Raw genomic sequence first — 17581 nt, 5'->3', positions numbered from 1 at the left:
GCCGCGGGTGTAGCAGCGCTCTGGCGCTTCAGCTGTGGTGAACGCTGCAGCCATCTGGGTTTGTTGGCTCTGCTCACACGAACTGCGTGTGGGGCCGTCCTGAGAAGTCTCCCAAATGACTGAGGAAAAGCCTTTTCAAAACACCTTTGACAAAATTTGTAACGGTCTTGGCTAAAACGTGCGGTCTGTGTGGTTATGTGCTGCCCTGGGATGGGCCAGAGTCGAGGAAACGTGCGTTTGAAGGACTGGAGAGAGACTTAATGACACTTAAATAGTGCTTTTCATGACAGGAAGAATAATTGGGGAACAAAACTAAACTTCCTTCCCCTCTAGTAAAATAAAATTCACATCCGTCGACCTTTCTTTCTAGGCCCGGCCCGGTGACCCTGTGCCAAGCTGGTCCCAGGCAGAGGATGTCAGCTCTTCCCACACAAGGGGAACTTGGCATTTTTATGCTCCTCCAGTCTTTGCTTTCATACTCCCCCTCGTGGACAAAGCCATCAAAAATAATTTGAAGGAACAATATTCCTAACCTTTGCTCTGTTCCTTTACAGATCCATTTTAAAATTCTGAGAGGACACAGCGACACTGTGAGCTCCTGCCATTTTTGCTTTGAAGACAGAAAAATACTTTCATGCTCTTACGATAGGACAGTGAAGCTCTGGGTATGTTACGAATGCAACAACATCAAATTAAAAAAATTCTTAGAGCTGAAATCAAACAAGGAATGTTATACAGGCACGGTGATTGACTGAATCATCAAGGAACCTTCTGAAGATATTTTACTGAAGTTTAAAAATAGAAGCTGTAGATGGTTTTGCAGTCATAGATAAATGGTAAAACTCCTATTTCATACTTTGAACATGTTCTTTGATGTTAAAGGGTGACCCTTGTAAGCACATGTAGTGTACACTGAATCAGAGCTCTAGCTTGTTAATATTTTAAAACTGTAAGTTGATACACAAACCTTACTCTTTTTTCTCCTGAAAGTTCCTTTTTCTGACTTTTTCATGGATATGGCTGTTTTTGGAGGGCACATAGAAGTTAGGGATCACACAGTTGTTATCAGCACGGCCGTGGTGTTTTCATACTTGGTGCTTGCTTTTTCCTTTTATTTAAATCTTGCCTTGCACCCTTTTTTTTCTTGCTCCTCCCAGTTTTGTGTAGTTAGCTGGGCTTTCCCAAAAATTCCAGCCGCTCTGGGGAGGGCAATGGCGGGATCTGAACTGGGGAAGTGTACAGATCCTGGGAGATCAAGTCCAAATTTAGTCTAAAAGATAGCCCATGGACAGACAGTTCATGTGAGCCCTTGGATTTCATGCAAGCAAATGACAATGCAGCTGCGCGCAACAGACCGCGGACATTGAGATCTGGCATATATTTATCATGACTTGATTCAAGAATTGGTAATGAGTTATGGTAATGCCTTAATATGATATGAATACAGATGAAATAATTTTATAAGGGATCTAAAGTGATGGCTAATTGCCAATGCAGTACTAGGTTTCTGCCATAATCCAAACCTTTTTTCAAATGTGCTGAAAACCCCAAAAAGCCCAACAGTGTAAGAAGTCCAGCCAATTTTCACGTTAGCACCATTATGTTATCCAGGAGCTCTGGACAGATGGCTAGATCCAAGAAAACAGGAAGTATAGAATGAAAAAACTCCCATCTTTTCATGATCAGTTCCAAAGTAAAGAAACACGTGGAGATCTTAAGCAAATGTTGTAGATAGGAGAACAAAAAAAGTACTTCAGAGTGTTAGTCATGACATTTACAGTTTAATAACTGCCAGATTGACAGTTCCAAATGTTCCTGCTCTGTCTGAACTCAGACCTGGAACTTGTATTTTTGTCTTCTGTGAAATGTTATTTAGCTGTCTTACATATAAGTAAACTGAAATCAAGGCCTGAAAATAAGAAGATAATCCATTAATTGTTTTTAAGCACAGTCGATCCATGAGTGTTCTTTTTGCTGGAAAGGCTATAATCTGCCACTTGCCTGAAGTGTGGAAGGGTTAATCTGTCTAAGAAATTTTATCTTTGTAATTTTTATGTAAGAAAGATTCATTCAACACTTATTGAGCAATACTTATTTTCCAGAATCTATCTGAAAGTATTTGCCTGAGTATTTGGAACTTTCTGATAGCAATGTATATGCAAGATTATGGTCATTTATTTTGATAAGATTAATTTTGTCTGGACAAGCCTAATTTCCTCCTCTGCCGGAACAGCTGAAGCAATTAGAATTCAGGAGAGCACGGAGGACTAGGTCACATGGGGCTAGGCTAACCCTGACAATTTCACTTTGGGGTTCTCCTTTTTTTTTTTCCCCTTTGAAACAGTAGATAGCAAATGATTGAGTGTACTGAGAAAGCACTTGAAGTCCCTCTTAAGAACAGACAGTATCTCACTGACAGTCCACACATCTTTTGGAAAACAAAGGTTTATAGGGCGCACAGCAAACAAAGGGTAGATAAGTCTAGAAGGGCAGTTGTGACTGCAAGGCTTTTTTTGACTCAGAAAAATAGAAGAACATATGGTAACTTTGATCTGGATTTTTTTTCCCCTCAGTCTTAGAGACATTCCTAATGATTCTAGTGTCAGTTGTTAGGTTGCACATTCAGAAAGTAAGTGAAAAAGTGTAAAATGAATTTACTTTCGCTCCATTTTTTTTCTGTTAGCGAGAGCCGCCAAGTAGGCAGGATAGCTCCTTCCAAGTGAAAGCCCTTGTCAGGAAGAGCTCTAGGTCTGAGACTTGCCAGCTGATGTTAGAAGGGCGGGGGTGGGTAGTCAGGGATGCAAGATTTTATTCTCATATTGAAGACAAATGAAAGAACACATACACCACGAATGGAGTTTATGTTGCCTGCTTCCAGACTGATTCTGAAACCTCTCGGTACTTATGCAAACAAAAATCTAACTGAAATAATTGGGCTAATCATGGAAATAGAAGATTATTTACCTAGATGAAGGTATGATGACTGATCCTGTGATACTCTGATGTGTGAGTTACTCTGAAGTCCTGGGGTTTTTTTGTTTTGATGGTTACAGTCAGGGACTGTGATCCAGTTGTAAGACTTGATGCGTAATTTGATTTGTGTTACTAAAGAACTTAAAGGCTTTACTCATGGGATAGGACTCTGCTATGCTTTGAACGTTATACACATATGACAAAAAGATAGTCCCTTCCTGAAATCACGTAAAACTCTGTGTAACAGACTAAGTAGATGGAAGATAATGGAGAAATATAATGGCCTCAAGTTGTGCCAGGGGACGTTTAGGATGGATATTAGGAAAAATTTCTTCACCAAAAGGGTTGCCAAGCATTGGAACAGGCTGCCCAGGGCAGCGGAGGAGGCGCCATCCCTGGAGGGATTTAAAAGATGAGCAGACGTGGTGCTGAGGGACATGGGTTAGTGGTGGACTTGGCAGTGCTGGGTTAACAGTTGGACTGGATGATCTTAAGGGTCTTTTCCAACCTAAATGGTTCTATGATAAATGAACCAGTAATGCACTGTGGGTCATCATCTCAGCACTTCAACGATCTGCTGTTGTAGGAATCACAAAATGGACATTTTAGTGGGATTTTGTGTTATAAAAGAGATTTCCAGGTTTTATAGGTGACTCTTTCAAAATGTGAAGGACAGCAAAGGGGAACTCATAAATTTTGAAAACAACGGAGTGACAAAAGCTAGCATCAAAGGTAGGGCAGAAGGGAGATGATGTCTGGGATGAATCACAAAGATTTTTGTATTTGAGGACAACAGGCTTGTATTGGCGGCTGAGAATGAGGGATCAATGAAGGAACACAGAGGGAATGACATAATACGGACTGTGAAGGGAAGAGCATTGAACACGGATAGAAGCAGGGGGGAATGCATTTGTGAAGAAAATGATGTTGCAGTAATTGATACAGGGGTGGCAGGCCTTGAGAGTATGAGTTTTAGCTATGTGAATGAAAATGGAAAGCCATATATTAGTTTAGGAAGAAAGACTTCCCAGGATTTTTGTATGAACATGGATGTGAGAGTCTAAGGAGGACTCTTTTCAAGTAATTTCTGGTGAAAACTATTGTGATGGGAAGGAGATAAATAGAAGCCTGGCTGCAACAGATTAAGAACTCTGTTTCAAGTCAGTCTTGAAATGAATAGAAGGAATAGAGAGTCTGAGATTGTAAGAGTAACTAAAGACTAACTTTGCTGAGTTCACAAGTTTTGTTTTTCTTTATTTTGTGATGCTTTGTATTTTTTTTTACAATTTAGCAAAACACTTGCTAATCAAACTCATTTGATTTATTCAAGGATGTCGAGAAAGATTTTCCTATTCAAGTTTTTGAAGAAGAACACACTGCCCCAATTTCTGAGTGCAACTTGACTCCTGATGACAGAAGGTGACCATTTTCTATCTTAATTTATTCTAAAAAAAGTGATGGTTTGTGTGATTTCAAGGTTCAATTTCAATGCATGTGGAAACACTTAGTACAGAATTTAGGACAAATTAAGTTGCTTTTTCAGTCTTTCCTATAGTTTCCTAACTTGTACTACATCAAAGACAAAGTTATTTTGCTTACTTTTGTGCTCCATGGTAAGTCATTCTGTAATAATTTTGTCTTACATCTGCCTTCCTCCATACACTCCTACTTCTTTCCATCCTTGCACTTCCATTTATGCAGACTGTTTACTGCCAGACTCCTCCATCCACGTGAACTACCATAAGTCTCACCTTGTTCTCACTTTCAATTTGTACAGGAGCTCTTAAATCTTTTCTGTTTTGCATATGGCGTCTGCTGAATTAAACAGGAATCTCTTAATTGTCTAAATTGCCTGTTGGAATAGTCTGATAGATTATGGCCTCCTTCAGGGCAAAGGACTTGTCTAATACTGTTCTTGAGTTATATGGCGCTGTAAGTCTATCTCTGACCTATGTTATGAAAGGGGTATATAAATATACATCACTTGTATAAAAGAACAACATTGAATTAGCCAAGGTTTGGGGGTTCATCTGTCAGTGAGATTTATACCTTCATAAAAGTTCTCTTCTGCCTGTATTGTTTATTAATATTCTATAGCCTGTCCATTAAGCCTGTCTTGTCAATTAAAGAAGAAATACATCGTAAGCCAATGTCAATCAGTGGACACAATAATTAAAACAACTGCAGCATATATTAACATTCAGTTAAGTAGGTCATGCAGTGCCTCCAGAGATACTGTTTCTGGCATATTTTATCATTAAGTCATAGTTTAAATACATTTTCATCAGATTGTAGAGTTGACAGATTAGGTTTTTGATCACTGAATAGCACACGTGCTATGCTGTCTATGGCAATTCTTTATATTCTTGAAAATTGCTAAACAGCAAGTAAAATGCCATTGTATAAGGCCCTGGAAACCGCTCTCCAATCAAAAATGCTGCCGGTTCACAAACTTCCTGTGGTCTTTTGCATTACGTGTTTCTGTTTAGGAACAGAGATTGTGTTGGTTGCAGGAAGTATACACAGATGGGGAAAATAAAAAGATTTTAAGAATATAATTGTATTTTTAGTTGTTAGGATGTTAATGCATTGAGGTTTTTAGGCAAAATGCATTAAAGTGGCAGTTTATGAACTTTATCAGAATAAAAAGCCACAATGGTACTAAAAATGTTTGTCACATCCAGTGACATTCAATATAAATATTACTTTAGATATTTGGGAATATTTCAGTAAAACTATGTGAGGGAAAAAAATTTGACCTCCCATTTCATGGAAGCCTGCCAGTTTTAGTAAACTTATTGAATAGCTTTGTTGTCTAATGTGGCTTTGTGTTTGTGCAGAGCAGTGTTTGTGGTAGAGGGTTACCCAGCAACGTAACCACTGAAAATCTGAAAAACCTTACTGACAAGAGCACTTCACATTCATTAAAGAAAAGACATCATAATGGCTGTAAAATTATTCTAACGTTAGAAATAATTAAATATCTTGTTATGGATGAAATGAAATTGAGTTGACTGCTTATCCTGAAAATTACATATATGACATTTTTATTATTATCTGAAATATAAACAATCCTTTCTTCAACTAAGCTATGCAGTACTTTTTGCTGTAGCCCCTAAAAATCTGTTTTAAATTAGTGGTTGTGAGGATGTAAAATCATTGTTAGAATTAAATGTTGTCATTTATTCTTTAAATACCTTCTTTTAAGTGAAAACGTTGATTGCTGTTTTCATTCACATCATTTTTAGAGTGGTAACATCATCATATGATAACACTGTCAAGACTTGGGATATGGAAACAGGAAAAATGCTTGTATGTATCCTTTTGAATCCATCTTGCAGAAGGTACAACTGTAAAATTCAGATTTATTGCTTTGTTATTGATAAATAAGGAAACAAAGCATTCTTTGTTAGACCAATACAATATAGTTAAGGTAGGTAGGCTTGATTTTTTGTCCTACTTTTGGTACTGATAATTGCTTGATCTTGGGTAAGTCTCTTGATGAGCAGGTCTCAGTTATTTCAGATACAAAAAGGTATGATAATAATAACCTCTCTCAGAAGATACATTTAAGGTTGATTAAATTAACATTTTAGGATTTGAACAGGGTGCCTTTGTCTAATTTTAAGTTTATTGCTAATGCAGAAATAGAAAAATTGGATATAAAGGCATCTATCAGCTTTCACCAAAACAAAGTAATATCAAAAGCCATCTTGCTGAACCTGCTTACAGGTTATAGAAAGTCTGTTGTAAAACTCTCTCTAACCCTCAAGCATGTTTCTAAAACCTTTCGTTTTCTCTTTAGTGGACAGTAGAACATGAAGGCATTGTAACTTCATGTAATATTTCTTGTGATGGTAGATATGTGGTATCAGGTTCAGACAAAGAAAATACCATATATGTTTTTGATGCAGTAAGTGCAACAGCAGTGTCACATATTCAAGGTAAGACTTATCACTTTTACATCTTGTTTATGCAGCTCTTATTTTTTTATTTATTTCTTATGAAAAAATTAGAAAATTAATTAATTCAGTTCAGTTCAAATATCCTTAGAGAAAGGCAAAAGAAAGTTATCTGTAAGACATTAAACCCAGTATTTTTCAGAATAGGTTTATAAAAAGAAGATAATGGGCCAAAATTAGACCAACAGTGATTCTTTTTTGAAGTATACTTTTCTTTTGAAGGTAATTGCAGTAGTGAGATGTCAGTCCCACGAGTCTTCCACTGTGGGCTGCAGGTCAAGGAGTTTGCCATTCCTGCAGAATCAGCTTCTAAATATATGAGCAGTCTTACAAATGCTAAATTAGCATATGGTTAATGTGCTCCCGTGAATCAAAGTCTGATGGTAAAATCATTTGCGTTAAAAAATAAAAAGTGCAGCAAATGGATTGAAATAGCTTCATTAGAACTGTCTCAGTTAGGTGACACTACCAGGACATATTTTGTTTACATTATTTTAGTGGAGCTATTTGTATTATTAAGGTATAATTACCTGCTAAAGTGCTGCCTCAGAGTCTGAGCAGTTGGCTGTCACTGGCATCATGGGGCCACGCTTCCAGACTTATTTTCAGGAATGGAGGAGAGAAATAAGTTACTACAGGGCAGCATGTGAATTTTCGTGAACTGTGTGTGCTGAGCGCCTGGGCACAGGTTCGTAGTTCCTACTGCCTGCAGTAACGGTGAGGCCTCTCATTCGCAGAGAGGTCGGTGAGGAGGTGTCCTAGCCAGTGAAACAGCAATTTGGAAATTACAGTGCTTTGGAAACAGATTGATGCATAGATGTTATGGGTGGTTCTGCCTTTTAGACCTGCGTTCTGAGATTCAAGTGTAATTATTCAGAATAACTAATAGTCTCACTTGATGTTTTTTGTATAGGTCATCACAAAAGTACAATCACAAGATGTTGCTTTCACCCTGATAACCAAAGAGTGACTTCAGTATCATACGATAAGATCATAAAGCTCTGGGATATGACAACACGATCCACCTCAATTACAATTAATGAGTAAGAAACAATACTATAGTTAATTATGCATGGCATTATTTGCATCTTTTGCAATTACCAGTGAAATTTATGCTAAGATTTGTACTAGAGAAAATGAACAATAATTGTTGAATGAAACAAGGTAATACGCAAGCAAATGACATTTATAGAAACCGTGAATAAAATGCCCTACTTAAGCTTCCTGCTGTAAATAATTGAAAAATCATATTTTGATGATTGTAAGCATTTCTACTGCTATTTTTTTAGAGCTCCTAGGTTCTTGGGTATATATAGAGGCAGAAGATAGCATATGCAATATGGTACTGCAGTGTAAACTTCATGTTCTAATTTCTGCTAATTAGGAAAAATGTGTAATCATTGATGATGAGGAGATAAAATATTATTTGGAATAGTGAAGTCTTTAAAAACATTATGGAGTGAAGTAAAAATAATACAGAGGAAAAGGAGAAAATATATCTAGATGTTGGGAACTGATAATTAATCATGAGTTCTTATAGAATATTTTGTAATCATTAGGCTTTGCACTGCAACCAGATCACTTTAGCCCTTCATAAAATCCATGGGCCTCACGGCAACCACAGGACGGTGCACTCTGCTCCTGCTGAGCTCCAGTGAGGACCTCACAGGTTTCCAAATGATCTTTTCCATTGCCTCACTGTGTTGATCATTAGAAAGGTTTTCCTAGGGTGGACTACTTTGGCTGCAGCTTAAGCTCACATGTTTCTGTTTATATCCGCTGCAGACATGGAGATCAGATTATTCCCTTGTTTTCTTCTATGTTTTTATACATATACAAGAACTTCTGTTATATCTGCTGAGTTATCTTTTCAGTAGATTACGCCATCCTTATTAATTTAATTATTATTTTCCTATTTTATTGATAATTCTTGGTGTTGATCTCTGAGATCTTTCCAATTCGCCCACATTTTTCTTGAATTATATGGCCTTGTAATGTAAACAGTATTCCCTCTAACTGGAAAATATAAATTAATTATTATTACATGCTTCTCTGTGGAAGTGTGTGTGGACGTTCACACATCCTGGGATGAGATTTACTCTTTTGACAGTATGATGGTGAAGAGGAGTCAATATGTCTTGCATCCTTTTTTTGGAGAACTGTGATGTAGTCCACTGTTCCCACCCCTTATCTGTGCAGCTGATTATTCATATGTTAGTACAGAATGTCAGACTTGACAAAATTGATCTGATCAAGCAGCACACAGATAATTGATTAAACACTATAAGACTCCTACAAATTGCAGTGACAACACATTCTGTCCTATAGACTGCTATAACCCTTTTATTTTCTTGATAATTTCTTCGATTTGTGAAGATAATTTTGAATTTGAATCTTCTGCCTTGCATAACTGCAGACTCTTTGGCTTCATTTCATATCTGTACTCCAGCTCATTATCTACATTGTTAATGGAAGTATGAAACAGGACTGGATTCGGGACAGATGCTGTGAACCACAATTCAATCTGTACTTTCATTTTCTCGGTGAACCAATTATGGCCACTCTCTGAGTACAGAGGTGTCTTTTCCAGATCATTTTTCCTTACATGCTTTTGGAGAAGGTCGTGCCCAGTGCCAGAAGCCTCGCTCGGTATGCTCTCCTGAGCCTTCACGTGCTAAACTCTTACATCTCTCACTGAAGTCAGTAATACAGTAAAAACATTATGTCAATTTAGGATATTGTTATCATTTTAAGAAGGAAGTATGCAACGATGGAGATGTCACATCAATTGTTAAAAATATAAATGATTTTAAATAAACTCAACCAATTTAGCTTTGAATTCTTAAAACAATAATCAGAGAGAGAGTCTGCCTTTAAACACTGTAATAAAATTGTCTTTGAGGGATTAGGAATTACTTTGGATGGGAAATTCAATCTGGAACATTTTAATGTTTCTTTTAAATTGCAGTGATTACAGCATTGTTTCCTGTAAGAGATGCTCGTAATCCTTTCCCCACTGTAGATTTCAGGAAGCACTGGAGTCCTCACCCAGTTCTGGAACGTCCAGGCTTCTTTTCTCATGGGTATCACTGCTTCCAAAATTGGACTTTAATACAGAATTGTTTAATCTTTTCCTCTAAATGTTTGATTTGAAATTTACATACCAAGATAGATGCATGTTATTTCTTTAATGAAAAAGGAGTGGCTTTTTTTGTAACTTGCTTTTACTAAAATGTGGTTGTGTTTTAGTTGCTGAACAATTTCTCCTTAAGATGCGTTCAACAACAACAACAAAAAAAGCTAGTCGCTTGCCACTTAACAGCTAGGGTTCAATCCTGCAAAATTACCTAATCCAATAAAGGATTTAAGGCCCTGCTGGCTGTGAGGTTGTAAGCAGCTCCAGAGACATTACAGAACTATGCATATGGTTAAAACTCAGAATATGCCTATGGTGCTTTTTTGGATGGGGACAGGGTGCTCAATGTAGCAGGAGGCTCTTTGAAAGATTTATAATGCTTACAAAAGCTCACTCTTCCTGTGGTTTTTATCTATGTTTCAGGGGACACAGCAATGCTATCTCAGATTGCTGCTTTACCTCTAATGGTCGTTACTTGTGTACAGCATCCTGGGACAAAAGCTTAAAAATATGGGACATAAAGACAGGAGAATTTCGGTGTCATGAACCTGTTTCCTTGAGCCAAGGACATGAGGGCTCTGTTAGTTCCTGCCTTTTTAGCCAAGATGGTGAGTTATCTTAATACTAGTGCATGATGTATCTCAGTACCTATGTATAGGACATCATAGATGAACCACAAGTGACCACTCTAATCATGTAGGTAATTAATTCATCATTTCCAAGATAACATGTTTAATTCTGAGAAAATGATGTCCATGTAAATAAGTAAATTGAAGTTGATGGTCTGTGTTCTGTCTTAACCAGGCAACAGGAACACTTGCTTAATTGATATACCCATCAAGAGATATAATAAAAAGATCATAATGGAGTAAAAGCACAATACGATGTCAGAAGATTAACTTAGCACTTGTGGTTATTCTCCTAACATTAGTTCCTTGAAAAAACATGTTCAGTAAATACTGTACTGATCTGTAATAATTAGGAAAATGTGTATTTCTTTGTTAGTACACCCAAAAGTAATGTTACTTCACAGCCCAAACAACACGTGCTAGTAATGTACTTGTGGAAAACTTCATGGCTGTTCTCAGCTATACTGATGGAGCATGTAAATTACCATGTTCAAAGTAGATGATATATATGAGTTATAGCAAGACAATTTGGCACCTGGCACTTGACATCTCCTTGATGCTTGGATAGATAGGAGGAGAATAGGAGGAAGAAACAGACTCTCCAGTTTACCCGTATCTGGGGGTAGTGGGGAGCTCTTTCTTACTGCCCTAGTCTCACTACTTTCACTAGATCATAGACAACTCTGAGTGCCCCCAAAACATGAAATTAGTGTTGCTGCAAACTGCTACTGCACTGAAACTGTTAGAAGGAGCCTCTTTTATCAGTCTGTATGACAAAGCAAAGATAAAATAATAGTATTCTGATTTTATATTTCAGCATCACTTGTTGTGTCTGGCGGATATGACAAAACTATAGCTATATGGGATACAGAGGCAGGCTGTAAAAAGCTAAGCTTAAAGGTACCGAGCTCTCATTTGGTCACTAGTTTGATCAGAAGGTGTAAAATGTATTGCTGGTTTAAAAGCATTGTATGTTTCATTATCTGACAAATACTCTTGCCCATTCCTTTTTAGATACAGGCAGGAATATATCCTGGATTTGTGCCGTTTAATTTCCCAGAACGGTATATTCTCATACAATTAGCTATAAAGATATTACCTTTGTCAAGTCAGTTGTTAATAAGCTATTACATTTCTTTTTATGCAACTCATTTAAGGATTATATTGAATGGAGTTTTGTACCTATGTTTTAGGAGAGAGTTTCTAGCAGCAAGTAACAAGAGCCTGGGTAGTGTACATACTCATTTTGAAATGCCACACTCTTGCATATCTGCATGTTTATGTGCTTGCTTACGTCCACAGAAAACAGTACATTTAAAAGGGAAGCATTACTAAAAAGTAAATATCGGTGTTGAATATAAGCTGTCAAGCTTAGCTCAGTTCCTAGGTTACATCGTTTAAATTACTGCTTATAGTGACGAGGAAGTGGTCCACCGTGTTACAGTACTTTTTAGGATGAACAATTCTGTAAATGAGGTGGCTACTTAGTATTTAGCTGTCCCTGCTTAGAGCTAGCCCTCCTGTTTTCTTCCATATCCATGGTAATATTACCCAAAATTTGATGCAGTAATTCATTCCTGCATAAAATAAAAAAAAAACAGTCCAATTCTCATTAGGTATTTTTTGTGCCATCATGACTCTATTTTTTGCAAACATACCATATTGTATTATGATACCTTTCATTTGTTTCTTATTTTAATGGAAACAATCCACAAGACTTGAACTAATGACCAGACATAAGGGTCAAGAAAAGTAGTAACAGTATTCATAAAGCTATGTGTGTGCATTTTGCAAATACTAATTTCACAGAAGTCAAGCAATGTCAGAGTTCAGATTTGCAACCTTGGCTCTTTCCTATCTTATGAAAATATGATTTTAATGGACTTCGTTTTTTTTCTTACTGCATACGCTATCCAAGGCTTAGTTAAAACATTAATGAACAAACCCACATGGAAGATCTGAAAAAAGACCACGTTCCTTCAAAACCTTGGGCTTAAAAGTAGCTTTCAACTGTTGTTGCAGTCAGGATAACACCTTCATATAGGAGAGCTCATAAGCCTGTGCCTCACACTCGTTACCTTAAATTAAGCTTACCTACCCTCTGGAATTGGAACGGTACCAATTAAACCTTTTGAGCAGTAACAGTAAACATTCTCCACTGGCACCGGGCCTTTACATAATACAGCTACTGCAGATTTCCCGGTTCACAGCAATCACTGTAACTCAGTTTCCCGTAGAAAAGAAGGCATCTCTTTAAATCTTTGTAACTATGGAGAATTCCAGTTTAGTACCCGTGCCTTGGTGTAATTATATTCTGGGCTCATGACTAAATTTAAAACCACATTTTAAAGAGTCTGCTATAAAACCCATGTTTCATGTATGGATATTTGATGACTACTCTGTGCTGGAAAAATATATGTTCATCTTTTTATTGTGTTTCTCATGTGTGGCATTTGTCTATCAAAATGACACCATGCCTTCCTAAACTCTAGGAATTGTATCTGTTAATAGCATTCCTGTTTGAATAAGCTCCCTAGCTGGAATCAATAATTCATTTTAGATTTTAACCTGTTTTTATTCTCATGCCAACTCAGTGCTGTTAACCTCAGACCAGCTGTACTGCTGTTGTCAGAAGGAAGATATCCCATACAGCTGCTTGACTTGGCTCTCAGAATTGCCTTCCTTTCCTTAAAATGGGGGGAAGCTGCTGTCTCTTCCCACAGCTCTTCCCTCTGTTATCATGTGATAAATAGCCACAAGTTTTTTTTAGGTAATAAATATTAGAAGTCAAATCTCTCTTTACAATTCTTTATTAAACTACTTTATAGAAAAGACCTGTGCTTAAATGGAGCTTAAACCTGTAACTGCGTAGCTGTCATCCTTCTGAGTGCTACAGCTGGTGGTCTGGTTGCCAGAGATTGTAACAGCCACTGTTTTCAGGTATATGTAGGAAAGTATGGACTTCACAGTGGCAGTTTTTTTCTTGACTGCACATGAGGCAGTCTAGATAAGAGTTTTTCTCGCTGCATTTCAAAATGGATTTATGGTAAAAATAGTATTTTTATTATAATAAAAATAACAAAGTTTTTTTCCTTGTGTTATAGTTAAATTTTGCTTTACTGTAGGGTCATTGGGACTGGGTAACAGATGTTGCGATGAGCAAAAACAAGAAGTGGATTCTTTCAGCCTCAAAGGTAATCATTAATTCCTGATGTGGTTTCAGGAGTTAGCTTATAAATGGATGTGAAGATTTCATCCCTTGTTTTCAGCTTTTTTGGATGAAATTTAACAACGGTGAAGTTGTTCATAAAAGTGCTAAGTTATAATCAGTATTTACCTCCAGTAATTATAGAAAATCTTTAAAAGAATTTGATAAGTATGTTTATTTTTGGTTCTTTTCAAATGTGCAGGCAGTTTTAAGATTGCTAAAGATTGTTTCCAAAGACATGATATTTAAATGTGAGAGAGTTTAGCGCTCATACTTATGGAAATGATGTAAATCACTCTTTTGCAATATGCAAATACCTCAAAATAATTGCATCTTTTTTTCAGGATTCTACTTTGAGATTGTGGAATATTGAAAAGATGGATCATATTCCTTCAGTGACAGAAAGCAGAAAAGCAAGTGGCTCAAAAATTGCTCAGGTTCTATTGCTTTGTTTTTTAACCACACCTCATACTTTATTCAGAAAGAAAATTTGAATGTTAAAGGAAAGCTGTCAGATTTCCAGGCTGGAAACACAAACTGATTGTGTTTGTTCTCTGTTAGCAGAGATTGTCAAATCCCTTTTGGGGAGTGGGATGTAGCAATAACAGTTCTTTTTAAAATTGATTTTGGTAGGGACACCAGTTCTCATATACAGGTGCATTTTTGTTTTTAGAAAACAGAGCCACATATGTGTACTTTTAAAAATAAGCATATTTTGGTTTTCTACAATGGATGCTTCTGCAGAGTAATTGGCCACTTATATAGGAGTATTACTAAACCAAGGCAGGTAATATTCATGTGCTCCTGGACATAAATCAGCTTATATGAATTCTGAGGAGTGTCTTTTTATAGCTGGGACTGTATGTATTCTGTGTCTTCTAAAACATAAATTATAAATAGATGTTAGGAAATAAGAACATTAACAAGCTTAATGCCATTGAAACATGCTTTTTGTTACCATCCCTTAATTGGTTTTGGTAGTGGATTTGAAAGATCTTGTGTGTATTTTTCGCCCTGTCAATAACCATTAAGTGAAACTGCATGAAAAAGAACTAACTTTTAAAATTATTTCTATAATATTTTAATGAGATTTTCTTGTTGAATAGCAGGTATTCAAAAGCAGCGTACAGCTTTTTAAGCTTTTAAGTAAGTTTTATAAATGTGCCAGCAGTGAAAATGTGTACGTTCCTAAAAGTATCAATTAACAGAAATTTGAGAATAAAATTGGTACAGGAAAAGATTTTTTGGTGCATTTTAGCAATACTTAAAAGCATACCAAACAATTAGAAAAATGTCTCAAATTTTATGTAAATAGTTTCACAAGTAGTGAACTGGGAATAAATGTTACGTTGACTCTGATAGAAGTGGATTAAACTTCGTAAGTATGTGTGTAGTCAGCAGAAAAACTTCTCTGTACTGACTGCAGTGGGTTAATAGTTAGTCTAAAATTATTATTATGTATTAATTTTCCTTTCTTTTTTTTTTTATTTATTTTTTCTTTCTACATTTCTCCTTTAGTCAGATAGTGGTCAGGTAAAAAAAAGGGAAACAAAAAAAGCGCCAAACCACCTAGTGATTATCACCAAGACAAAACAACTAAAAGCTGGATACCCATCAAGCCTCCCAAATAGTAAAGCATGATACGGTATTAGTTGAAAAAAATAAAATAGATTTCACATAAAATATAGTTTAATTCAGGCAAAAACCTCCAAACCATTCATCACAGGAATGAATTTTGAGCAGCACTCTCTGAGTCAAGTTTAGGACAGCTATACGCACTCAGGTCGAGATACGTGTATCTCTGTGTGTGTATAGAGCTGTACGTTCATGAGTGAAATACTGCAGATGATTAACTGAAATGCCATTTTTTGTTGTATTTACACCAGTGTGAAGAATGTGAAAAACCTTTCTTATGCCTGCAACGTAGTGATTCTGAAATGATATCCAGGTGTGTGTTCTGTCGTCTGTCTTCTCCAGTGAGACAAATTTTGCCATTGCCACCTGCTGTTTCTCCTGATCTTTAAATTAATCTAGCAGTCTTGGGATGTTACCACATGTAAGCGTAAATAGAGTGTCTGTACATCTTTATGTGATACACATATAAAGCTAAGACTTTCCTCTAACCTTGCCCTACTGTAGTATTCTGTATGAAGAGTAATAAAATGCATTGTACCAAAATGCATTGTACTAACCCATTAAATAGCTGTGATGTGTTGGGTAAAGAATAAAATCCACAGGAGTAGAAATCTGATTTATGCTGCGTGGTACTAGAGAATAAAATTACGTGCTTGTCCTTTGGGAGATTTTAAACAATTTTAAATGAATACACTAGTTCCAAGTCCAATTTGCTGAAGAAAATATGTGGATATGTAAATTATTGACAGGTTTCCTTCTATTCTTTAAATAAACCATTCTTCTTTACCATGGCAAGCATAGAATCTTTGCTGTCAGTGGACATCAGGAAGTTTTTTGAGTAAGTCCGTGAACTTTTTTCTAACTTGTTGCCATACCCCTTACAAAAATTTTGTAAAGGAGCTTGCAGGCATTGAGAGAAGGTTGTGGGTCATGTCTGACATGATGCAGCACCAATTAGTTCTGTGTAATGAAGGCTCCCTCCAGCAAGGAGCATGGTATTTGGTCTGCCCTTTCTTAGGAGGGACCCTGCAAGGATTACATCTATTCGCTGTACGTGAAAACGTCAATTATTAAAAGATTAAGTGTTTCAAAATGTTTGGAATCCTTTTTCCTAAAAATAGTGTTTTCAACCTTTTCAACATTTCTTTCTAAAAGGAACTTAAAGGGGGGAAAATAGTTGGAACTGGGGATGGGACAGCCTGGAGTGCAGTCAAGCTGTGGAATGCAAAGAAGTCTAAGTAGGTAGATTATTTTTCTTTTCCCCTTGTTTAAATTATCTGAATTATGTAGCAACAATTACACGTGAATCCAAGGTTAAATGAAAAATATTTCTAGGGAATAGTATGGGTTTTTTTACAGGTTCATGGCTTTGAGTAGTATTAGGTGATAAATTGTATTATTTTCCAGCATTCTTTACACCTCTTTACTCTTTAGTTAAATATTATTGTTTTGTTACAGGGGCTAAAAGAAAATGCTGTGTCTATGCTCCTCATTTTTTGGCTTTTTTAAAAACAGATCACATAAAATATGCGTGTTTTATAGCTGAATTAATTTGGCTTTAATGTAGTTACTAATACTGAAATAATTTCTGTATGTTAGAAAATATTAGTCCTACAATAATTAATCTTATATTAGAATTGAAAGTGGTGTTTCTTTCTCTACCCTTTTCAGCTGGATAAAGCAAAGCTCCAATTTTTTTCCTGAAACAGGAAAAAAAGCAGTTGCTCTATAGAGGCCGATTCATTTGGCGTTAGCAACGTGAATAGGTTGGAGATCTTCTTTTGAATGAATCCTCTGTTTCCCAAATTGAGAAAAACAGGGGGAAAAGAATTCCGGTTTTAATAAAATCAGTGAGTTTCGTTGCTGGCCGCGCACTGCCATGGCCACCGTGCCGGGCCGCCCGCCGCCTCCGCGGCGCGGGTTTTGGGGAGAACCTGACAATCGCAGACAATTAATTAGAGGGAGATTTGTGGGCATTTCCTCTGGCTCTCGCACCCCTCCGCTGGGACCAACGCGCTCAGTCCGTCCCGACGCCACG

The 17581-nt window shown here is 36.7% G+C and overlaps 1 protein-coding gene across 1 annotated transcript in view; it reads left to right on the top strand.

The window, feature by feature from the left end:
- The window catches only part of WDR88 (WD repeat domain 88), a 17001-nt gene extending 1069 nt beyond the window's left edge, over positions 1–15932 (top strand). The window contains exons 3-12 of the mRNA XM_009881412.1: positions 555–665; positions 4304–4392; positions 6222–6285; positions 6779–6917; positions 7849–7978; positions 10495–10679; positions 11518–11600; positions 13826–13894; positions 14253–14345; positions 15795–15932. Coding sequence (XP_009879714.1) covers positions 555–665; positions 4304–4392; positions 6222–6285; positions 6779–6917; positions 7849–7978; positions 10495–10679; positions 11518–11600; positions 13826–13894; positions 14253–14345; positions 15795–15932 — 1101 coding nt within the window. The remainder of the gene's footprint in view (positions 1–554; positions 666–4303; positions 4393–6221; positions 6286–6778; positions 6918–7848; positions 7979–10494; positions 10680–11517; positions 11601–13825; positions 13895–14252; positions 14346–15794) is intronic.
- The last annotated feature ends 1649 nt before the right edge of the window (positions 15933–17581 follow it).

The sequence above is a fragment of the Charadrius vociferus genome, unplaced genomic scaffold, assembly GCF_000708025.1.
Source record: "Charadrius vociferus isolate BGI_N301 unplaced genomic scaffold, ASM70802v2 scaffold553, whole genome shotgun sequence".
NCBI classification, from domain to species: Eukaryota; Metazoa; Chordata; class Aves; order Charadriiformes; family Charadriidae; genus Charadrius; species Charadrius vociferus.
Note: the sequence above shows the minus strand (reverse complement) of the source record. Positions and strands in the feature narration are given on the sequence as shown.